Source organism: Vulpes vulpes, chromosome 6 (assembly GCF_048418805.1).
Source record: "Vulpes vulpes isolate BD-2025 chromosome 6, VulVul3, whole genome shotgun sequence".
Lineage (NCBI taxonomy): Eukaryota > Metazoa > Chordata > Mammalia > Carnivora > Canidae > Vulpes > Vulpes vulpes.
Genome location: NC_132785.1, coordinates 104012724 through 104038241, shown reverse-complemented (window position 1 = coordinate 104038241; position 25518 = coordinate 104012724). Strand labels below are relative to the sequence as shown.

At 45.3% G+C, this 25518-nt stretch overlaps 1 protein-coding gene and 1 long non-coding RNA gene across 2 annotated transcripts; one reads left to right on the top strand and one right to left on the bottom strand.

Annotated features, from left to right (window-relative positions):
- Window positions 1-1832: 1832 nt before the first annotated feature.
- On the top strand, window positions 1833-25066 carry SLC10A1 (solute carrier family 10 member 1). Its single transcript, XM_026008484.2, has 5 exons — window positions 1833-2381; window positions 12892-13102; window positions 20831-21009; window positions 22573-22769; window positions 24544-25066. Exons 1-5 carry the CDS (start codon window positions 2026-2028, stop codon window positions 24837-24839), a joined length of 1239 nt encoding a protein of 412 aa, XP_025864269.1. The 5' UTR covers window positions 1833-2025; the 3' UTR covers window positions 24840-25066.
- LOC140599392 (uncharacterized) lies at window positions 17138-18328 on the bottom strand. Its single transcript, XR_012002217.1, has 2 exons — window positions 18251-18328; window positions 17138-17558 (listed from the first exon to the last, which is right to left on the bottom strand). It is a non-coding gene; the product is annotated as an uncharacterized lncRNA (long non-coding RNA).
- Window positions 25067-25518: the final 452 nt, after the last annotated feature.

Sequence of the window (25518 nt, the reverse complement as noted above, 5' to 3'; positions counted from 1 at the left end):
GAGTTCCTGGAGGAAGGTCATGCTCTGCCCGTCTCAAGTATTTGTCAACCTGTTGCAGAGGTTATAAGGACATTTAATTTTATCTACATTCATTTTGCATTTGTTCACATCATAACCAGGGTGCACAGATGCAAGAGCACCTGGCTCCAGGGGTCCCAAACAGACCAGGGTAGGCCCGCCATTGGCCCTTGGCAAAATCCAAAGGCAGAGAGAGTTGTGGTGGTAAAATAAGAAAGGAATTCATCTCAGTGAGGCCGTCTCAAGGACTGTCTCTGAAGCACCGAAAATGCTTCCAGGTTTATATGAGGAAAATGTGGGGCAGGGTGGGGGGTGGGTGCGTGCAGGTGGACAATGCCCATCAGGTCATCACTGTGGTCAGGTCATCATTGTAGCAGGTGGGGTCTTGCTGGCTCAGGGTACCCCTTACTGCTCCAGGGGTTAGTTGTGGTTCCCATCAGGGGATGCTTTGCCTGCAGGGTCTTTTACCAGAGTTAAGAAATAAGCTGGAGAGAAGAACTGGATCAGTTAGAAAGGTCAAGGTCAAAGTGAGGGCAGTTGACATCCTCTTTCAGCTTCCAGCTTCCTTCGTCCCAGGCCAGGGTATTCAGCCCTAAGGACTGTGCTCTTCTCAACTCCAGGAAGCAGCATTTGCGTGCATGTGTGGTGGAAAAGGTGTGCATCCGGTTCCCCAGTCTTTATCCATGCAGAATCCCAGGGGCCCAGGGCCATAGTTGGAGAGTGCTCATTTTTAGGTGGTTCCTCATTCCAGACCAAGATCTGTCCCCACCCCCCAACCCACAGTGGCTCATACCCTGCTCCCTGTCCTGCCTAATATCCTGTTTCAGCAAATACAAAACCAGGAGACCCCACCCAGGCCTCATGGGTTCCATGTGATTGTTCTTCTGGAGACTGCTCCCTTGTGCCACACCTGCCACTGGGATGGAAGGAGGCTCAGGGTTGCCACACACACACACACAGACAGACACACATACACACACCCGCGTGCCCTGCCCTCAGGTGCCCACCTCTTTCTACTTTTGCTGCTTGCCCAGAGCCTGGCCCCAGCTGGCACACAAGCCAGCGTGAAGGTAGAGCAGTCAGGAAATCAGAGAGAGAAGTCTGTTCATCCCTGCTTCCTTCTCAGCAAGTTTCCCAAGCAATGGGGCTCCTCAGGAGGCTAGCTGGGAAATCGGGGCACAAACATCTCTGCGCAAGGGTTCCCTGAGAGCTGCCTTTTAGGGGAAGAGCCCCCCAGCTTCTCAAGAGTCCCTCACCATCCCAGCAGGCTCTGCCCTCTGCAGAGCATATTCTTCCCCCTGGGACCTGTTCTGTCCAGGTTTGGGAATAAGGTAAGGGTTTGCCCAGAACAGGCGAGAAGGACATGGGCACGCATCATCTTCCAGGTGAGGAAACTTGGACATATCCCCTCCTGGAAGCCAGCAGCACACCAGCCCCTACCCCATCTCACAGCCCTTGAGAGATGCTACCTACGTCCAGCAAGAAAATGTGCCACTCAACCGTGTCCACTACACGACCCCGTGGGCATGGGGAAGGCATCTGTCCCCCTCCCCTCCCAAATGAGAACAGAGGCATCAGGGACTGAACAGAGAACAAGAAGGACCAGACCTGGATCTGTGCGGGTCCTGGACGGGTCCCCAGAGACAGAATGCCTGTGGCTGTGCTCAGTGGGCGGTGAAGGCCAGAAACAGCTCTTGGGTCCCAGAGGTAGCAAAGTGTTAAGAGGGAAGGGACACCCAGGAAGGCTGCAGAGGTGCAGGAATTGGAGGAAGCAGGGAAGGCCAGGCAGATAAGGCTCTGGGTTCTCTCCCGCTTTGGGGCCGCAGCCAGAGAAACAGCACAACCAGTTGCATAATCCTTCTATTTGTCCAGAGCCACATTTTGTCCTGAAGCTTGCTGCCCGGGACAGGACTAGAGAAGGCACCCAGCAAAGACTGGGTAGGGAAGGGAGTCCACGGCGAACAAGGGGAGCGCTGGGTCCCCCACCTTCCACTGCCAGACAAGAGGATGGACGCCCCCAACATCACGGCCCCGCTCAACTTCACCCTCCCACCCAACTTCGGCAAGCGCCCCACCGACAAGGCCCTGAGCATCATCCTGGTGTTCCTGCTGCTCATTATCATGCTCTCGCTGGGTTGCACCATGGAATTCAGTAAGATCAAGGCTCACTTCTGGAAGCCTAAGGGGCTGGCCATCGCTCTGATTGCACAGTATGGCATCATGCCTCTCACTGCCTTTACGCTGGGCAAGGTGTTCAGGCTCAACAACATCGAGGCGCTGGCCATCCTTGTCTGCGGCTGCTCGCCCGGGGGGACCCTGTCCAACGTCTTCAGTCTGGCCATGAAGGGGGACATGAACCTCAGGTAGGACTGGAGGTGATGGAGGAAGCCACATGCAGATGGGAGCTGCACTGGATATGCCACAGTCTAGGGGAAGAGCTGGGCTAAAGCCAGGCTAGGGAGTGAGTGGGGGGCAGGTGGATCCCAGGGCAGGGGGACGGTGGCAGGCAGTGCTATCAACAGCTTATGCTGGGCTGGAGCCAGGAGCTGGGGTACACCTTGGTTTAAGCACCAAGTCAAAGGGGCCCAGCTGGTCCGGGGGCCTCCTGAGACTCCCTGACTTCAAGAGGTGTCTCAGAGGGGCCACGAGAACTGACGTGAAGGAGTATTGGTTCACACCCGAGAGGCCTCTGGGGAGCTCTGCGCACTTCCCATGGTGGGCCTGTTGTCTGCTTTGAGGCCAGAGATCTGAAAGGGAGTGCGCATGGGTTCCAACTTCTCCAGGGAGACCAGGGTGGCTCAGAACCAAAGAGCCCTTCCAATCCTGGAGAACAGGCAAGACCATTCAAAGATCCTTCCAGCTACTCAGGTGTATAGGGTGGCTTCTCTTAACTTGCCCCCCCGCCCCCACCCCTACCCCCGTGGGCCCATCAGACACAGGAACATATCCATGCAAAGACACAACCAGAAAGATCCTAGAGCTTCCCAGCACTGGCCCGGGCCATGCTGGGCTTCATGCACCTCAGCCAAACTGGTAGGGGGAAAACCAGCAGATCGCCTCCCCCAAAACGCAACAGCAGACATCAGCAAGGGCCTGTCCTTCCAAACAGGGAGAACTCTGATCTGGAACTTCTGCCAGAGTGAGGCCATTTCAGACCTGCTGCAGCCCCAGCAGCAGCCCATTGCTGGCTGAGGGAAAACCACCAGTCGAAGCTCCTGCCTCCATGTGAGCCTCAGTCTCCAGCCTGCCCCCTCTGAGGTCCAGACCCCAGTGGAGACCCTATTCTATGCCAAGCAGGCCAGGGGGTTCCGACAGTCCAGCTGCTCTTGCTGGTCAGCACCCTGCCAAACTTTACTAAAGCAAACCAACCAGGTAAGGAACCCCCTGCTGGTGATGAGGAGTAAGGCCATCGATCTTTATTTTTTTATTTTTTTAAGATTTATTTATTTATTCATGAGAGACACACACAGAAAGAGGGGCAGAGACACAGGCAGAAGGAGAAGCAGGCTCCATGCAGGGAGCCTGACGTGGGACTCGATCCTGGGTCTCCAGGATCACACCCTGGGCTGAAAGCGGCGCTAAACCGCTGAGCCACCGGGGCTGCCCCCCATCGATCTTCAAATGAAAAAACAAGAGTGAGTTGGTCTTTACTGGGACCCACTTTCCGAGCTCTGGGCTCTCTACCCATGTGACTCAGCCCTCGCTGTACTAGGTGATGGCAAGATGGGCACAAAGAGGGGGTTTGGCTTGTCCAGTCTTCCACAGGAACATGTTCAATGTTCAACTACCTGTGAGGAAACCCTTCCCCCTCTCGGATCCAAATCCTCCTGCTGCCAAGCAAGCCCTTGGTCTTCAATCTGCCCTGTGGACGAGGCTCTTTGCAGCCTCCATGTCCCAAGAAACTCAGACTGTACCTTAATTCTGGTGTAGAAGGAGTGCAGGAAGTCAGAGGTCAGGGGTGGGGTATTCCCAGGGCTCTGTGAATCTGGAGAAGCATAAGAGCAAGGACAATGTAGAGGACAACAGGGAGTTTGTGAAGTGTAAGTGACCAGATGTCCCAGCCTCGTCGGCCAGGGGGTGCCAGTGAGGCTTCTCTAGCGTGCCTGCTTCTGTGAGGTTCCAGGACCCCACCAGCCCAGCCTGTAGGGACTCAGGAACATGAGCCCTTATGCTCTCCTGCTCAGCCTCCTTGTCTGGGCCCCTGGGGCCCCTCACTTCTTCCAAGACCTGGAAGATAATGCTGCGACACCCTCCCCTTGTCTGCCATAAGGCCCCTTCCCACAAACCTCCATGCATGTTAAACCATGCCTCAGACCCCAGCAGCCGAGCTCGCCAGACTGCCTGCTTCACGTCACGGGCTGCCAGACTTTAACCTACGACTGGAGTTCATGTGGGACAACTCCTTCCACGTGTTATAAGGAAATGATACCGATAATAAAAAATCAGCCAGGCCCTGCGCCAAGCACTTCACACGAAACCCTCATGCAGCGTCCCGGGAGGAGGTGCTATACGTAGTCCCATTTCAAAGATGAGGAAACTGAGCCACAGAGAGGCTAATACATTTGTCTGAGAACCTGGGAGGCTCCAAAGCCTGTCCTTTCCCTCCAGTATCTTCAGGGCCAGGCATGAATATAAACGACCAAAGTGGCTGGAGGTGGCCTGCCGGCTGTGAGGCACAGGCCTCCAGAGCAGGCCAGATGCCACCGTATCTCTGCCATCGGTGTTCTGTGCGAGCAGGGAGCCACCACTGCTCCAGTTCCCTGTTTTTCAAGAGAAAGTACAATTTCCCTTTTTACATGAAATCTCTAAATTTTTCAATATTGGCAACTCATTAAAATATTTTCAGAACACTGTGCGAGCCAAACGGTGTCTGTGCAGGGCCAGCGTAGCCCAGAGGCTATACCAGGTGGAGACCTCTCTTTAAGCACAACACTAGACTACGGCCCGTTTAGAGTTGGGGGGGCGGTCTTAAGACCCTGATTCCACTTTATACATGAGATGCTGACGTCGAGACTCGCCAGAGGCCCCCAGAGTTTGTGGGCAAGTCCTGCGTGGAGGCCGTCCCGGGCTCTCTCCTGCCCTTACTCCCTCTCACAGCGGGGTGAGTCCGGGGCCGCCACCATCACAGGCCAGAGGCCACGTTCCTGGAGACTGGGCCCCCGGGTGGAGCAGGCATGACAGTCCCTTCCTCGAGGGTGCCACCACACGCAAGCGCCCAAGAATGCAGGTGACCGCCAGGCAAGGGGAGATGCCCTCAAGGTTGAAGCGAGCCTGCTCTTCCGAGACAGAGGGCAACGAGGCCCTGGGACGGCCTGCACTGCCCTGCACGTTCGCCCAGCCCGCAGGCCTCCGCACGATGACAAGGAAGCCATTCGGGAGCCTCACACTTCACCCGACACTGTCCGGTCCCCCCTACTCAGCTCCAGCCCCCAGAGCCTTTACTGACAAGGGCTCAAAACCTGTCCCTCCAACAGGCTGTACGGATGCCCAAAAGCAGGGCGTGTGCAGTGCTCTTAGCGGGAAGGAGAACTAAAAACCCACACGTGCTCCCTTCCCTCCAGCCCTCCAGCCCCCACGACACGGTCAGGTCCACGCTGTCCCTACGGAACAGGCTCCAGCCTCAGAGCTTCCATCTGGGCGGTCACCTCTCCTCCCTGTCCCTCGGGAGAAAGCAAGGATCACAAGTCATAGACACCAGCAGGTTGGGAGGTGCGCCCAGCACTTGCACATGGAGGAAGGACCTAGAGGTCTTAGAGCATGGTTTTCACCTCCCCGAGTTCACAAGGCACACCACATCCCGGAGAAAATTCCAGAATGTCTGACACACCACGCCAAAGCAAGCATGACTCCTCTGCTCAAGGACATCAAAACAAGCACACAAGTTGTGTGTGGCTTTTCTCACAAGAAGAGATCAATAGCTAGCACTGTTCCCACTGGCCCCCCTTCTGGTGCCCTTCCACCCATCCCAAGGGAGCAGACCCTTTTACACCTGTGACTACCTACTTGTAAATATCCATAAGCAAGATACACCGTTATACTTGCCTGTTGTTAAGTTTTACACAAACAGTACCATCCTGCCCAGATCCCTGGACAACTTTTTTTTTTTTTTAAGATTTTATTGATTTATTCATGAGAGACACACACAGAGAGGCAGAGACCCAGGCAGAGGGAGAAGCAGGCTCCATGCAGGGAGCTGGACGTGGGACTTGATCCTCGGTCTCCAGGATCACACCCTGGGCCGAAGGCAGGCGCCAAACCGCTGAGCCACCCAGGGATCCCCCAACAGCTTGCTTTTTTGAGATAGAGGCACCTGAGTAAAACAGCTACCTCAGCGCATTTGAACTGCAGTGTAGTCTGCTTGAACGGACCTGTTCTGCTGGCAGACACTTCGTGGATTTCACGTGCTGCTGCTGCTGGGAGCGGTGTGGTACCTGCGCCCCTGGCGTCCTGGGTGAGAGCGCGTGCAAGCAGAGCAGGACTGCTAGGTCGTGAGGCTCCCGCATCTGCAAACAAGTCTCTAGTACTTGCTCCATTTGACACTTTCCTAAGCAGCGTAAGAAGATCCTCCTTTCTCCTTGTCTTCCTCTGTACTCGGAATTGCCAGACTTAATTTGCGCTATCTGGTGAGAGTGAAATGGGTCATAGCAGTTTTAAACGTGATTTTAAGGGAGGGTTAGCACCTTTTATGTTTAAGGGCCATTTGACCAATTCACCATTGGTCCCCTTCTAGAAATAGGTCCTTTGCCTATTTTTCTATTGGACTGTTATGTCCTTTCTCAATGATTTGTAGTTATTTGTTGTTTTTGTGGATTGCAAGGGTCTACTCACAGTTTGGGGCTCGTCTTTATATTCTGCTGATGATGTCTTACGATACAGAGTGCTTACTTTAATTAAGTCAAATTTACCACTATTTTTCCTTGACAGTTTGTGTTTTGGGGGGAGTTCCATAAAGAAATCATTTACTATGCTTGGGAGTATCTGGATGGCTCAGTGGATGAGCATCTGCCTTTGGCTCAGGTCATGATCCCAAGATCCTGGGATGGAGTCCCACATCGGGCTCCCCGGACAGGGAGCCTACTTCTCCCTCTGCCTGTGTCTCTGCCTCTCTCTGTGTCTCTCATGAATAAATAAAATATTTATTTAAAAAAAGAAATCATTTACTATGCTTAAGGCCATGAAGATATTCCTCTACATTTTCTTTGAAAAACTTTAAAATTATGCTTTTCACATGGAGATTTTCAATCAGCCTAGGACTTTTTTGTAGAGTGTGATCTAATTTTATATTTTTCAGATGAATAGAGAGAATTCCCAGTATGATGGAGTGAGTTTTTCTCCAGTAATTTGTAATGCCATCTCTCACATAGATAAAATTCACCAATATGCATGGGTTTGTGTCTGGGATCTCTCTTCTATTGGTCTGTGTGGCTACCTTGAGCCAGTACCACGTTTTCTTGATTACAATGACTTTCTAAGTCTTTTTTTTTTAAGATTTTATTTATTTATTCATAGACACAGAGGGAGAGAGGCAGAGACACAGGGAGAGGGAGAAGCAGGCTCCATGCAGGGAGCCCGATGTGGGACTCGATCCCGGGTCTCCAGGATCACAACCCAGGCTGCAGGTGGCGCCAAACCGCTGCGCCACCAGGGCTGCCCGACTTTCTAAGTCTTAATACCTGAAAGGTAAGTCCTCACACCCGGTTCTTTTTGAAAATTATGCTAGCTATGGGGCGCCTGATGGCCCAGTCAGTTAAACAATACAACTCTTCGTTTTGACTTAGGTCATGATCTCAGGGTCTTGGCATGGAGCCCCTCATCAAACGTGGAGCCTGCTTGTTCCTCTCTCTCTGCTCCTCCCTGCACTCTCTCTGCTTCTCGAATGTATTAAAAATCTTAAGGAAAGAGAAAGAAAGAAGAAAGAAAGAAAGAAAGAAAGAAAGAAAGAAAGAAAGAAAGAAAGAAAGAAAGAAAGAAAGAAAGAAAGGAAGGAAGGAAGGAAGAAAAAGAAAGAAAGAAAGAAAGAAAGAAAGAAAGAAAGAAAGAAAGAAAGAAAGAAAGAAAGAAAGAGGAGAAAGAAGGAAGGAAAGGATGAAAGAAAAAGAAAGAAAATTATGTTAGCTATTCTTTGCCCTTACTATTCATTTGATTCTGGAGATTGTTTCCAGTCTACAAAATATATTTCTGGAATTTTGATTAAATTAATAGATTAAAAATTTAAATTTTTAGAATATTGTATCTTCCCATCCATGAAAATCGTGTAGTTTTTCTTTTGGGGGTGAATGGGACTTTATACCTTTCTATGAATTTTATAATTTCTTCTATAAAGATCCTGCATGGGGGATGCCTGGGTGGCTCAGCGGTTGAACATCTGCCTTTGGCTCAGGGCATGATCCCAGGATCGAGTCCCACATTGGGCTCTCTACGGGAGCCTGCTTCTCCCTCTGCCTGTCTCTGCCTCTGTCTTTCATAAATAAATAAAATCTTTTAAAAAAAAGATCCTGCATGGTATTTTTAATGTTTTTATAATTTTTATTTATTTATTTTTATTCATGGGTGGGGGCAGAGACACAGGAGGAGGGAGAAGCAGGCTCCATGCAAAAAGCCCGACGCGGGACTCGATCCTGGGACTCCAGGATCACGCCCTGGGCCAAAGGCAAGCGCTAAAGCTAAACCGCTGAGTCACCCAGGGATCCCCCTGCATGGTATTTAGATTTCTAAATACTCCATAGATTTTGTGAATATTATAAATGGCATTTCCTTTTTTTTAATTGCAGTATAGATAGTTGACACACAATATTAGTTTTAGGTATACAGAATAGTGATTCAACAATTATATACAAAAGGCTCACCATAGTCCGTGTAGTTACATCTGCTAAATGGTATCTTTTTTAAAAACTCCATGTCCTAGCATGTGGTGGGATGGGGTGGGGAAAAAGAAATACATGTCCTAATTATTTTTCCCAGTTTGCCAGGACACAATGGACTTTTTCATATTGTTGATGTATTCAAAAGCTTATGGATTTTTTTTTTTTTTAAGATTTTATTTGGGCAGCCCGGGTGGCTCAGTGATTTAGCACCACCTTCAGCCCAGAGCGTGGTCCTGGGGACCAGGGATCGAGTCCCATGTCGGGCTCCCTGCATGGAGCCTGCTTCTCCCTCTGCCTCGTGTCTCTCCCTCTCTCTCTCTCAATCCGTGTCTCTCATGAATAAATAAAATCTTAAAAAAATATATTATATTTATTCATGAGAGACACACACACACAAAGAGGCAGAGACACAGGCAGAGGGAGAAGCAGGCTCCATGCAGGGAGCTGATGTAGAACTGGATCCTGGGACTCCAGGATCACGCCCTGGGCTGAAGGCAGGCACTCAACCACGGAGCCACCCAGGTGTCCCTGGCACGTTTAGTTTAGAAAATTTAGGTTTTTCCCCCATCCCTATACAGTTTCTATTTCTTGTTTTGCTCTGCTAGCAAAGACATATAGTATGATTTACAATAGAGGTGATGATAACAGGTATCCTTGCTTTATTTTTCTTTAAAGGAAACTTTCTAGTTTTTCACCATAAAGTTTATTGTTTGCTATAGACTTTTAATAGATACCCTTTTCAGGTTAAGGAATTCCATTATTGCTGACGTGCTTATTTTTTAATGCGTGAACACGGCATTTTGTTGAATGACAACTTTCTTAGCTATGAACCAATCATACCATTTTTCTTTAATGTGGTAATACAGTGATGTATGTCAGTATATTGCCTAATGTTAACCCACTATTACATTGCTGAGATAAACTCATCTTATTCTTTGTATTTTGTAAAGGAATTGCTAGATTTGATAACATTTTATTTATGATTTTCTCTTCTTTGTTCATGGGTGAGAAAGGCCTCTAACTTTCCTTCCTCATATTGTTCTTTTGCAGCTTTGATTCTAAAATTACAATATCCACATACAATAAATCAGGGCGTGTTTTCCCTTTTTGTATTCTCTGTATAATATTGAGATCATCTGTACTTTGAATGTCTAATCAAACTCTGCTGTAAAACTATAGTGTGTGGGCTTTGGAGGATAGGTTTTCACTACTTCATGATACTAAGTTGATTTGGGTTTTCAGCTTCATTTTGAGTTAGCTTCTATAGATCATTTTTCCCAGGAAATTGTCCATGTAATCCAAGTTGAAATAGGAAAGTATAAAACTGGCCTTGGTTTTTTCTAGAACTCTCTAAAATCTTGAATGTGTCTATAATTACATTCCCTTTTTCATTCCTGATAAAATCAATTTGTGCCTTCTCTTTCTTTGGTTAGTCAGGCCAGTGGTGTCTTTGCTTGGACTTGGCAATGGAACTGGTCTTGGTTTATTTTAAATAAATTTATTTTTAAAAAATGTTTTATGTTTTCTTAAGATTTTGAGAGAGTGCATGAGCAGGGGGGAGAGGGAGAAGCAGGCTCCCCGCTGAGCAAGGAGCCTGATGTGGGACTCCATCGCAGGACCCTGGTATCGTGACCTGAGTCAAGGCTTAATCAATTGAGCCACCCAGGTGCCCCATCCTCTGAATTTATATATTTTTAAAAATACATTCTCTCAAATATTTTCTTTCCTCTATATTCTTGGAGTTTACTTTGTTTCTAATTTTCTGAGTAAGATACTTAGCTCATTTCTAGTCTTCTCCTTTTCCTATATAAGTTTAAGGCTACCTTGGGGCGTTTGTGTGGCACAGTTGGCTAAGCATCTGTCTTCAGCTTAGTTTATGATCTTTGGGTCCTGGGATCGAGTCCCTCATCTGGCTTCCTACTCAGCAGGAAACATGCTTCGCCTTCTTTTACCCCACCACACTGTTCATGCTCTATTTCAAATAAATATTTTTAATAATATTTAATTTTCTGAGTAATATTTTAGCCGCTCTCCAGGCTTTCTATTAACATAATTCATACCATAAAGTTCATCCTTTGAAAGTGTATCATTCAATAGTTCTCAGTATATTCACAAGGTTGTAGAACTATCACCACTAGCTAATTCCAGAACATTTTAAGCTTTCCAAAAAGAAACCAGTTAGTCACTACACATTCCTCTCACCCAAGCCCCTGGCAACCACTAATCTATTTCATGTCTCTATAGATTTTATGTAAGTGGAATCATACAATGTGTGGGCTTTCATGTTTCTCCTTTCATATAGCATATCGTTTTCAAGGTTCATCCATGTGGTAATGTGCCAATACTTAACACAATACTTAACACTGTTAATTGTGGCTGAATATTTGGTTGTAGAGACACACCGTATTTTGCTTATCCATGCATCAGTCGGTATCTTTATTGCTTTCCACATATTGGCTATCACAAATAATGCTGCTATGAACATTAGTATACAAGTTTTTGTGTCAATATAGGCGTTCACTTCTCTTGACTATGTATCTAGTAGAACTGCTGGGTGGCATGGTCACTGTCCCATCAACACAGGAAAATTCCGATTTCTCCGTATTCTCTCCAAGACTTACTACCCATCACTTTTATTGTAGCCATACTAGTGATTATGGTGATTTCATTATAGTTTTGATTTGCATTCCTCTAATGACTAATGAGTCAAGCATCTTTTTCTACGCTTCTTGGCCACTGGTGCATCTTTTTGGATAGTGTTCTTTGAAGCACAAATGTTTTTAACTGATAAAGTCATTGGGTGTGTGTGCGCACGCGCTCTGTCATTTAAAAAAAAAAATTTATTCATGACACACAGAGGCAGAAACACGGAGAAGGCGGCTCCTTGCAGGGAGCCTGATGTGGGACTCAATCCCCAGACCCTAGGATCATGACCTGAGCCAAAGGCAGACGTTCAAACCACCCAGGCATCCCTCTAGATGTCATTTCTAAGAAACTTGTGTAATCCAAGGTCATCTCCCACGTGTTTTAAAATGTGCTGATTACTCTGTCCCAAATATTTTTCCATTATGATTTTACATTTGACACGATTACTTAACTTTTCCAATATTTATTATTGATTTCTTGATTTCCACTCTCCTCTTCTCATTATCATAGACTTCAGTTTTGGCCTTCCCTTTGGCATGAAAACTTAAGCCTCCAGATTACCATGACTAACGCTCCAGCCCCTACCCACTCCACACATGGCAGCTTTGACATTAGCTCACCGACCAACTCCTTTGCATCCTGTTGCTGGTACTTGGAAACCTCCTGAACTTTCCTACAAGCTCAAATATGTGCTTAGGTGTTTTAGATATTCATGGAAAAAGGATATTCCCATTACTTAGCTCACAGTATTCTTTGAGGGTCTCTCACTTCTGACATCTACTTATTCCTAGTGATACCTCTACCTGTTGCTGTCCTTGATGGCTACTTTGGATCCTTTGACCTAGGCCATGCTTGGTGTTCACTGAAGTTATTACTTCACCTCTATGGAAATAAAGTGTAGATAGAGCTGTGGGGAGGAGACACACATACTTGGTGGGGCTTTCCTGGGGTCTTATCAACCCCTCATGGCCAACCCTCCCACAAGAATGGAAGCCAGAGCCATATATTGTCACATGAATATCCACAAATCCACCAATGTTCCCTAGAAGCTTCATTCTTTCAGTTGGTCTTTCTGGAAGGCCCCTCCCTGTAGGTTCTGGGGCTAACATGTATTGGATTCCAAATGGAAATGATAATAGTGCAATTAGGATACAAATTAGAGCTGAGAAGACATATTTTTCAGGCTCTGGGACTCTATTTACCATAAAGTAAAGAACGTGAGAATATCAACCTGTATCTCTTAAGCCTACTGGAAAAAAGAAATTAATGTAAAATGCTTAGCACAGTGCCTGGAATGTAACAGGTACTCAACAGAATAGTCTACTAATGGGCTCTCTGCATTCTCCCTGCTTCTCCATCCCAGCATTGTGATGACCACCTGCTCCACCTTCTTTGCCCTGGGCATGATGCCCCTCCTCCTGTATATCTACTCCAAGGGGATTTATGATGGGGATCTGAAGGACAAGGTACCCTACAAAGGCATTGTGTTATCACTAGTCCTGGTTCTCATTCCCTGCACCATTGGGATCTTCCTCAAAGCCAAACGGCCACAGTATGTACGCTATATCAAAAAGGTAAGAACCTGGGGACCTGTGCAGGGAGCAAGACCACCACCATCATCTCAGTGTATTGCTTGGGGAGGAGAATCATTGGGCTTTTTCTGTTGTGTTTCCTTTCTTGTTGGATAAACAAAAGGGTCTACAATTGGTACACCTACCTCATGGGGTTGTAATGTACACTAGAATACTGCTCTAAAGTTAGGAGCAAAAAGTAAAATGACACACGCAATTATATAATCATTACTTTATAATAAAAAAACTTGTATTATATACCTACTAGATGCTAGGTTTTATGCTACACTCTGAGGTTTCATGTCACCAAGTCTGATATTAGCAGAAAGTGAAGTAACACACGAGAAAATCAAATACAGTGTACAACTAGGTATTGGCTGAACGCAAGATGGGTTTAGGGAGGGGCAGGGGTTCAGGATAGCTTCCTGGCAGGGACAGGCTTGAGGAGACCATGGAGAAAGGGTAGGACTTAGGTCAGCCTGGGGAGACACCTGAAGAGAGGAACTCAGGGGGGATGAGGGCAAACAGCCAACTTTACAAGCCAGAGGACAAGAGAACAGGGAAAGGTAGTATATGCACTCCCAGCATTTCAGGTGTCGGATGGGAAGAAGGGAGTAGGGCCCCAGAGGGTTTGGAGGAGCACTGTCACACACAGGACATCATGCCACTGCCTTGCCCTCAGAAAAATCATGGGACTCTTGGGAGTGCCTCAGTGATACCTCTACCTACTTTGAGACTCTGGAGCTCAGTCTCTGTCGGTCTCCTCCTCCTCCAGCTCACTGCTCATCCCCCAAGGCCTGGGCTCCATGCTCCACCTCAGTAAGGACTCTGCCTTCTGACACCCTAAGAGCCTGTTTTTTTCCCTGCCTCAGATTTCTGTCCTGGGCCACAGCGTCCTCCCTGCAGAGCATGCTGCTTAGAAGCCCAAGACTTGGCAGCAGCTTTGCGCCTAGGATAAAGAAGTTGCAAGTCAGGTTGTCAGGACTATTCAATTCTCACACTACCATCCTCATACAAGATAGATTTGCCCTTGCCCTGGCCCAGTCCTAATACAGTGGCCACAGCAACCCTTCCCACCCTGCTGGAAGATCTGGAAAAATCATCCCCCCTACTGTCCATGTTCAATCACCTCACCTCAGCTCTAGATAGCATCATCCATTCTCTCCACTCTTGCTTCTCAGAGATCTTTTATTATGACCCCCAAGCCCCACAGCCTCCCCCACCTCTGCTCTCATTTCTAAAGTCTATCAGTTGGTTTCTCACAATCAGTATCAATACAGGTTCATGTGTCTTTAAAACAAAAATCCCTACTGGGCTCCAATAACTTCCCTTTCTTCCCTGCACCTGCCCACCCCACTCCACCCCCCACCCGCCCCGCACACTTTCCATTGACTGGCACCATACCAACCAGGGCTGCTCTCACAAGTGACAGGCCCTCCACAATTAGTCTCAGCTACCTGAATTCCTCCCTGGTCTCTAGCCACTCAGCATGATGACCTATTCTTTTGCCGAACCCAAGAGACATTTCTTAATTCATCCTTAACTCTTTAGCCACCTTTGGTAGAGCCAACCACTGCTTCCTTCTCAGCAGCCTCATCCCTCAGCTTTAACTAGGCTCTCCTGCTTTCCTATCACTTCTCTGGCACCTCTTTTTGAACTCCCTATTGAGTTCCTCTGGTAAAAGTTACTTGTCTTTAGCCAAAGCTTTCTGCTTTTGCCAGATTACCCTAAGCTCAGGGTCTCCCCACCAGATCATCTGGTCCGTATCAATGACCATCTAGAAGCTGACGACTTTCAAAACACCACCTTCAGCCCTCAACTCTCCTCTGACTCCAGAATCCACTTAATTGCCAAATCTACCTCAATATGCCTTAGGCATTTAAAATTCAGGGCCATGTCTTCAAACCATCTCCTCTCCAAGCCCGCTCCTCCTTATGTAATTATCTCAAGGAATGGCATCCCAAGTGCCTGAGCCACAAAACCAGTAAGTGGTTCTCAATGTTCCCTCACTTAATAGGGAATTGATTGTTCTGCCTTGTGTCACTTGGATCCATCCATTCCTCCCCATCTCTGAGAGCAGTACTATCACTCAGACCACTAGCTTCTCTCACAAGCCAACTGAAACAGCCTTTAACCTGAAGGCTCCCTGAGCCAGTTTTAACCTGAGGATGGAGATTGGAAAGTACAAACTCTTACCGTGACTCTCCACCGTAAACACCTCATTGGTTCCTTATGCTCTCCAAGATATACTCCCTAATGTGGCTTTCCAGGCCATTCTTGATTTGCTATCCCCACCCTCCCCAGGCCCAGCTTTCTCTTTGTACGTGTCCTTCTCTCCACATGGGACACTCCCCATGAGTTGGGGGGGAGAAAGCCCAGAAATGTTTGTGCCTATCATTTAATTTTATTTAAGGTAGTTTGTGGAAGTAGAAAAGTAATTTTTTTTTAGTATGAACTGATCCCTGATTATCATTTAATGCAACTCTACTCTTCCCCACTTTATAGGTAAGAAAGTCAAGGACCGTACTGCTAGTCACAACTAATGTAAGAATGTATTTTAAGATTTTATTTATTCATGACACACAAAGAGAGAGAGGCAGAGAGAGAGGCAGAGGGAGAAGCAGGATCCATGCAGGGAGCCTGATGTGGGACTCAATCCCAGGACTCCAGGGTCATGCTCTGGGCCTGAAGGCAGGTGCTTCATCCTCTGAGCCACCCAGGTATCCCTGTAGGTCTTTTAAACTCAGAATAACTTTAAAAGTCTTTGAGGATGCAGCATCAATCTCAGATCTGAAAGCTGGAAAGGCTTTCAGGATAAAGTTTGGTCTCCTGCCTTATTCCAATTTTATAGATAGAATAATGGAGGCCCGGGGAACCTACCTGGCAGACCCAAGATTATTGATCACTCTCCTGTTGCTGTTGCATCCCCATGTCCATCACTCAACAGCAGAATTGGAGTCAAATGAAGTCTCCCTCTTGCATAAGATACAGTAAATCGTAAGCTGAAAAATGAGCTAACACTCGTCCCTGCTTCTTTCCACACTTAACCCTTCTAGAGACTTTAAAATCCATATACCCAACTCCTGATAACTGGCTCGGGCAGAATGTATCTGTTCAAACTCTGCTCAACCACTTGCATTATCTTGTGGGCAGTCACATTTAAGTAAGCCAAGACACAATTTCAAGGGTGCTTTATTTGGAATGGCAATTCAAATACTTTAGAGCTTACCCATGCAAAGGTGTATTATTCAAATCTGTGTGGTCGGGTTGATGAACCTCAGCCTGACATGGTCCACTTTTCCCACAAGTCACCCACCACCCTTAAATGAGGGTCCTGCTGTTACAGTGACTCAGCCACTCCCATGCTTTCTCCCTACCTGCTGCCACTGGTGAACTCCCCCCTCTGCCTCATGATGTGAGCCAGCTCGTGGGCTAACGCTGCCGGTGGTCTTTTAACATTTGCCGCTTTTTTTTCTTTTACTCTTTCCTTTTCTGTATCCCGCCAACTCCCTAAGTGAGAGCATCTTAAATTGGTCACAACCTGTATAGGCTACCTTTGTGGGAAGAGCGAGCCAGTTCACCTCCTGGGTCACTGGCACGCTGATAGATTGACCACGAATGGACACTCATCACAGCTTCAGTGAAGTCAGGAGGTACAAAGAACATGACCTACGGAGAAGCAGCTACCAATGGCGTCTTATCTCAGCAAGTGTCTTATCTCAGCAAGAGGTTGTGGACAAATGGCAGGACTGAGTGACAGGAAGCTTTGGGACATTAAATTCCTCTCCTTTACCAGTGAGTAATAAGAGGAGCTACGATTCAGTGAGTGGTTCTTACATGCCAGGTGCTGTGCTGTCCACCTCTCAGAAACCTTGAGTGAGCAAAGCTGACTCTCCTAGGGACTAGCAGAGCCAGCTTTCACACTGGAGTCACACCAATGGCTGTGCTCAAAACCACTCTAAAACCCCAAAGAATGAATAAGAGTGAGGGAATGAAAGTGGATGCCACAGAGAAAAGGATTTCTGGGTTCATGGAGAATTTCTGTAAACCAATGACACATACATTTTAATGAGAACAGAATCTATTTGGTCACTGAGGAAAAATCCAAGAGGAGAAATCCAAATGCAAACGGGGCAGTTCATCAGGTAAGTCTTCTAATACAATTTGAAATGTGTGGTTATCAAAGAGGTCTGTGAAAGTCCTTTCCATCCTGGCGAGAGTATGGCATCTAATAATTCTGGGCATTAAGAGGTACATGAAATCAGTTCATGACATCAGTTGGTACAGGCAAGACGTTTAAATGGTCAAATCAGGGGGCGCCTGGGTGGCTCTATCAGTTAAGCATCTGACTTTGGCTTGGTCCATGACCCCAGGGTCCCTGCTCAGTTGTAAGTTTGCTTCTCCCTCTCCTTCTGCTCCTCTCCCCTCCACCTCATGCTCTCTTCAAATCAATAAAATCCTTAAAAAAATAAAATGGTATGTAAGATCCAACTATAAAGTCAAAAAATTGTAAAATAAAGCAAATCCTAAAATAAATGAACATATACCATTGTTTCTAATAAATATTGCTTTCATAGCACTTATCTGGGGCAGGGTAGACCTGCTTTGTTTTGGATGTTGTCTTATTTTACCCAGAACATTTCACAAACTTGGTACCTTCCCTTCATTATCCAGCCTGCAGATCACTCAAAAAAGTAGCTGCCCCTTTAAGGGTTATAAATCATTTGAGGTCTAAAATCACCATTACCTGGCTTGATCCCCACCTTTACCAGCTTCACATCAAAGGACTCTTGGCACTTCCAGAGATCAAATTCATCCTAAAATGCATGCAGTCCTTTCTCATAATGGAGGTATCTGAGGTGAGCACGACAGGTTCCAAGAGTAATTTCTCAGTTCCAAAATATTTGGAGTGATGGTAGTATGGTAGATATGTGTATACAGGCTCCAGAGATAGTGACTTTGTAAGAAAACTTTTAATTAGTAATTAAAAACTGTGGAAGGACTGAATAGTCTCATTCCTTCAGAGTCACAGCATTCACTGAACTATCTGCAATCCAGAGGTGTCAACCAGAAGCTGTGCTTAATAATGTGAAAATACAGGAAATCTCATTCAAAACATAGTTGGGAAGCCCTGAAGGGACTACCACTCACCTCAGTAGATATGCCTTTTGAGAAGCTCACGGCTTTGGAATGCTATGGAACCAGTAAGGCTTCCTCAGTTCTAGAAGGGACAAAATTAAAAACGGCCTTTATGCCCAAAATTATCAGATGCCATACTCTCGCCAGCCACTTCGCCATTATCAAGGTCCCTGGGAATTCCAAACCTGATTCCCTGGAATCTAAAGGAAACCACCTTGCTGATATTTCTGCAAAGAATGCTGTTCTCAAAGGAACCAACCACCAACCAAACATGTCACGGTCCAAAAGGATGTTCCCCCAAATGATAACCTAGAAAAACTGACTAGAGATGCTCAACAATTGGCCCTTGAAAAGGAAAAACAATATTAGAAATCTACTGTTGGCTCAATTAAAAAAATAAACTCTGGCTTGAGCCAAATAACCTAGTCCTGCCAGAGACTCAAGGTTCCCATTACCGAATCTATAAAGCCTTCGTGAACCAATACTGGTGGGAAAATACTAACAAGATCCCAAAGGGTGCCTATCTTCCTTGCCCCACCTGCTCAAAATACAATTCAAGAAAACCTGTCCATGCTGTTCCCCAACACTTCAAACCGTCTAACAGACTCTGAGATTTGATAAAACAGATTTTATGTTGCTTCCTCCAATCTCCTGGATATAAATATGTCTTACTAATGGTTTACAGGTTTCTTCACTGGGCTGAAGCTCTCCCAGTGTAGATAGGCTACTACTTCTACTGCTAAAATCCTACTAGAAAAGATCATCCATCAACTCCCTTTGAACTTCAGTGACTAGGATATTCACTCAACTAGTTCAGGGCTTTGACAAGTCTGTGCTGTTTGGCTTTTATAATACTTCCACTGTGCTTACCACCCTCAATCTTCCAGGCTAACTGAACACACTAACAGCATCATTTAGACTCAACTGACAAAATCCGTAGAGACCCTTCAAATACCATGGCCAAAGGCACTGCCATTAATCCTTCTAAATCTAGTCTGTTAACCAGGCTTTAAAAGAGTAATCTTTCCACAGTGTGCTCCCAAGAGATGGAAGACTTTAACCATCACACCTTGCAGTCCTGAGATTACATTTACTAGAAGACCACTCAAGATTCTCTTCAACCCTGTTGAAAATGCCCTGTTGGGTCCTGTTAAACTGTTGTGCCACCAAACTTAGGAATAGAATTTTATATCATCTAAAAAAAGCAGCAAACCCTGACTGGACCTGTACATCAACTTGTGATCTAAAAATAATTTAATTTTCAGGAATTTAAACAGATGACACTTGGATACAGCTTTCCCAAGATGACTACATTAGGCCTATATTCCTTTTTCTCAATGTTGCTTAACCTTATTTCTTCCTCCCTTTCTTGGCCCAATCTATGGCAAAAGGGGGGAAACTTTGTCACATCTGGAACCAGACACTGCAATCTGTTCATGAGGTTGGAGGTCCCTTACTACCAACCAATTTCTCTTTTATCCCAAATTATAATTACAAGACCTATCAGGTTAAGCTGTTATGGCCAGGTGTTCCCATACCTTGTTTCAACCTTTCTCCAACTGTAACCATCAGTCCTTTGACCTCTTAGCTGGATGTCTGCAGGTTTGGGATCCTAGTTTAGGACTATTAAATATACAAACTTCATTATTCTGCTGTATAATCATTTTTAAACTTTGTACTTACTGCCTGTCAAATCTCTACAGAAGTAACACACCAACAAGGAGGTATGTTAGTTCAAAGACTTCAGGATGATCTCCAACCTTACAATCTTGTCAAAATAAAGACCTCAGATGGGAAATGCCTTTGAGTTCTCCCTCATACCCTTCCTTGTTACTCAAATGTGGCCTCAACAGTTTCCAACCTACATACTTTCCAACACGGGACACAAAAACCAGAAAAGTCCTTCCTGGCACCAGAGGACAAAGCTATCACTAAATATAAAAAAATCTCTTGATCAGCAATGTTTTTGACTACAGACTTTGATCGAATGAGAAAATAAAGAAAACACCTCATTTAACATGGGAGTCCAGAAGCCCCAAAGGGAAAGTTCTCCTGCACGACCAGTGGCCAAAAGCATAACTTGCATTACCCAACAGAAAGCTTACTTTACATACCCCCTCCCCCAAAAAAACTCCTTGCCCAGCAACAGCCCAGCGAATGACGACTCCGCAAAACAGCCTCTCCCAGCTTTTCCTCTCTAAAAGCCCAATCCTGTGTTCTCAGGACTTGCCTATGGTTCACCATAGCTCGCTTGTCCCAAATTGCACTTCCTCTATATCCAAATAAACTCATTTTGCTGGTAAGTATCTAGGTCTCTTATTCTTGTAACAGTCAACAGTAACAAAAATGTTAGGTCTCTGTCATCCAAGCTTCCTAGCTACCCATTAAGAGTGCCAAAAAAAAAAAAAAAAGATATTGCACTCCCTTCTTCAAAAGCCAATTTTTCATGAAAGTATTTTCCAAAAAAAAAAAGAAAACAAAAAACTTAAAAGTATTTTCCACCTTTGATACCCATTCATGCTTCCTCAGACTCTGCTCCTCCCTATCCCCCACTCTTCTAATCCCCTTTTTTCTTCCTGTTTGCATTTACAGGGAGGGACGATCATCATGCTTTTGTTAAGTGTGGCCATAACAGTACTGTCTGTCATCAACGTGGGCAAGAGTATCATGTTTGTCATGACACCACACTTGCTGGCCACCTCCTCTCTAATGCCTTTCATCGGCTTCCTGCTGGGCTACATCCTCTCTGCTCTCTTCCGCCTCAATGGAAGGTAGGTGATATGTTGTATCTCAATGCCCAAGGGCGTCATTCTTGTCCTGGTCTCTCAGGAAAAGACTAAGATCCAAAACCCAGGGGGAGGCATTTTCTTGGCAGCATGTATAAAACAATCAACTGAATAAGGAACTCTGGACTGTGAGAAACACTGAAGTTCCTAAATGGTTTAGGAACAAAGGCATCTAACAACCCAAAAAGGAAGAGCTCATGACAAAGTGCCCACTCCTGAGCCTAAATCCCACCGCCTGCTTGAATCTGGTAGCTAATAGACACTGGAATAGCCCAATATCATCGTAATTGAGTGCTCATGGTCATCTTCCTTTCCCATTTTTCCTCCTCGCCTGCCTAGGCATTAGTCTTGATGTGGACACCACTAAGTGACAGCTCTGCTAAGTGGCACCAAGAGTCAAAGTGGCTGTGGACCTCTGTAGTTTAATCAAATTCACAAACTCAGGGCTCTTTTCAGGAATAGTCATCCAGACAGTCTGTTGTGGGATAATCAGACAGTCTACCTAGCGCAGTGCATTTCAGGAACTTTGCCTCTTTTCAGCCATAGACAAATTCTTATGGATCCTTAAACATCAGTAGCATCCTAGTACTCCCCCAACCAAGCTGAACTGCTTTAAAAATATATCTTAAAAAGTTATCCATTTTAAGAACCACACTAATAAAGTACAAAGTACTACAGGATGTAGCACATGGTTGCAGAGTAAAGGCTGTCAATGACCACAAGATGTCAATCTTCAAAGACAGATAAACAGCTATATAATCAAGGGTCCTCAGAGTAGTTCCCCCATAATAAATGTGCTGAGGCAGGTATCAGAATTTTTAGTAACTACCTTAAAACACTACCATAACTCAATGAATTAAATATTCATTCAATGTAAACATCCCATTCTTTAGTCTACAAGACAGCAAAACCAAGAGCTTTTATGTTTCAAAGAGGAGACTGAATCAATTTTTTTTTTTTTTAATTTGAGAGTCAGCGTTAAGGGGTAGGTGCAGGAGAGGATCTCAAGCAGACTCCCTGATGAACAAAGCCCAATGTGGGGCTTGATCTCACAACCCTGAGATTATGACCTGAGCCCTAACCTAGAGCTGGATGCTCAACCAACTTGAGCCACTCGGGTGTCCCTCAAGTTTCTTAATCATTATGGTTTTGGAATTAAAGATGTTTAAATCAGAAACCAGGGAACAGGACAAGGTCTTCAGGCATTTCAATCTTCTACTTTATGTTCCTACTGCAACTACCCCGTACGTAAACTTAACAAGCCAATGAATTGTACTGGATCACACCAACTTCCTTTCATCCCTCATTAGCCAGACATTTGTCCAAATTTTAATTTGGTAATCCTACAGAAGTAGACAAATGGTAAATCTCTAAACTACTCAAAAGCTCTCATAAAAAATTCCCTTCTACCTTCATTCATTGGGTCTTAGGTGATTTGGGGGGGGGGGGGGGGAGGAGAGAGAGAGAGAGAAGGGCAAGTGAATATGCACCCTCATGTCCCTTCTGAGGGAGTAAAGGATTGGGGTTTTTGTGTTTTAACCTACACAGGTGCAGCCGCACTGTCAGTATGGAAACTGGATGCCAAAATGTTCAGCTTTGTTCCACCATTCTCAATGTGACATTCCCCCCTGAAGTCATTGGACCACTTTTCTTCTTCCCTCTCCTCTACATGATTTTCCAGCTTGGGGAAGGGGTTCTCCTGATCTCCATCTTTCGGTGCTATGAGAAAATCAAGCCTTCCAAGGGTGAGTACTCAATCACTCTGCTTTAGGTTCTCCCATAATTGGACCTGATCCTTGCCAGCCAACAAATCTCTGGCAGGGACCTTGTGGATGGGGTTTCAACTCTTATCAAGTCACTAGGAACAAGGTAGCACCAAAAAATAGGAAAGGACTTCAAAGAGCAAGGGCTAGGTCTTTTAGCCAGAAAAATGAACTGTGGACTTTGCCCTCCATGGGAATAAGTCAATTTTGACTTTAACTGGGAAGATCAGGAAGACTCAAAATGAAGTAATAGGGCAGAAAATTATCTTGGATATCATATAGCTGTGAGGTAGTAGTTGTTTGAAAGGGCCCCTATTCACAATTTGGAAAATCTTTTTAGGATTAGGTACTCTTGTCCTAGAACCAGGTTAGACTCCAGGACCACTGGGCACTCCAAAGAAAGTATAATAAAGCAATGCAACCTAATAATCCAGAAGGAGAAAAAAAAAAAAAAAAAAAGACTCCAACTCTGGTTACACAGAAAAAAAATGCAATATATAAGCTTATTATAAACAGTAACTATCACAATAATCTAGTATAATCCCTTCCTCTAACTGCAAATGTCATTTTTTAAAATCAGGAAAAATGGTAAGGTATCAGTATTTTATAATTCTAAACATCAGTATATTCTTAACCACTCAAATCCTTCAAGAGGATCTTATTTCCCATGAACTCGAGGGCTTCTTTAAGATGTTTTCTAGACCCTGAGGATTAATTCAGAACCTAGGAGACAACCTCCCCTGGGGGAATGATCTCATGGTAGCAAATGCAGATTTACAATTAACAGGATATAATCTTACCAAACAGCCAAAAAGAAACCAGGAAGTAGCTGACCGCACTTCAGAACTTTATAAAAGCAATGCTTCAAAAGCGCAGTGCAGGGGTGCCTGGGTGGCTCAGTTGATTAAGTATCCCAACTCTTGACTTCGGCTCAAGTCATAATCTCAAGGTCATGAGATTGAGCCCACATCCCGCTCTCTGCTCAGTGTAGAGTCTGCTTGAGATTCTCTCTCTCCTCCCTCTGTGCTTGAGCACATGCTCTTAAATAAATGAATCTTAAAAAACAAACAAACCTACAGTGGAGTTGTGGAAAAGAATCTAGTCTGATGCTTACCTGAGAGCAACTCAAATTTGTTGCTCATGAAGTCTGAAGTCTCCATCTCGCAAAAGTAATAGGAGAGGTACAAATTTCTAAACCAACCAACGAGGTTCCCAAGTTTGCAAGGCTACAATGCACCTCAGAAGCCCTTCTTCAGAGCTAATGCAGCTGTGCTCAGGGTGAAGACTCGCTTTTGTTTCTGAGCTCTGTACCCTTCTACAAAAATGGGGACAAAATAGGTGAAGAACCCTGACTACTGTTATTACAACTCACCACCCTCCACACAGGCAGGAAAAGGGGTAACCGAAGGGGAGTCATGGAAACTCCACTTAGAAGACCCCCTAAAAGCTTTATCCTCCTGAATGCAAGTCAACCCTGCTGAAAATATAAAACTCTCCCACTGCACTTGCCTGTACCAAGTTGGGAGAAAAAGTGATTAAGAGTTAATAAATATTTATTAGTAGTATTACCATTAAGGATCTTGAAGGAAAAACACAGCTCTTCTACAGAGTCTAAGTCATGGGAGGATAGGTGGTAACCATATGGGGAAAACCCCAAAGAACACAACACATAGGATGTGCAGTCTTCAACTGAACAAGCTTTGCATTAACAATGGTTGCTCTCCTTCCCACCCTTGACCCTTTTTCAACTTTCCAGATAAAACAAAAATGATCTACACAGCTGCTGCAACAGAAGAAATCACTCCAGGAGCTCTAGGAAATGGCACCCACAAAGGGGAGGAGTACTCCCCTTGCACAGCCGCACCTTCCCCTAGTGGCCCGGATTCTGGTGAGAAGGCAATTCAGTGTGATCAACTAGAGAAAGCAAAAGATAAAAGGAACAGCAAAGAAGAGTCTTTCTCCAGCATTGGCAGCAGCCACTATCAGAACAAGCCTTGCCTGGAGGGAGGACAAAGGAGCCTCCATGAAGAGCCTCACCCATCCACCGCTTAGAGATTGGTACTTGTTTAAAAAAATGAAGATTTTGTTCAAGGACAGCCCTATGAAAGCAGAAACCAAAATTGCCTTTTGTTCCTGAATTTCCAGCGTTCCATAGCCCTAAGAGGCACTCAACTTTTGAACTAGGCTATAGAGGCTTTTACCCTACAACCAAATATCCGAAGTCCTACTCTAACTTCTTTAGCAGAAAAAGGGAAATAAATGTTCACAGTGCTGCCAAATTTAAACTTCCGAAGTCCTTTCTAACCTTAAAATTTCCCTTCTGACATTTCTGGGATTAAAGATCCTGAGAACACCAACATGACACCAAGTATACAAAATCAGACATAAAATGCAAAATCAATTAAGATTAACTCAAAAACTCAGCCATAATGAAATGGGCAGACATTTCTGGAGAATATAATCAGAAGTCGAAGGGAAAAGACAGGAAAACAAGAAAACACAAACATCAACAGAACTGTTCATTAATCGAATACACTATCCCATCAACTCATTAGCTATTAATGGTTTTCATTATTATCCCCTCTCAAAACACAGAGTACTACGAACTATTATAAAAGGAGTGGTTTCTCTATTTAAGCTAACTATAATCCTAAAATTTCAAAATTTCTCCAATGAAAACTTACTGCTCATATGCAAATAGGTAGACTAATAAACAATACTTGCAGCAAAT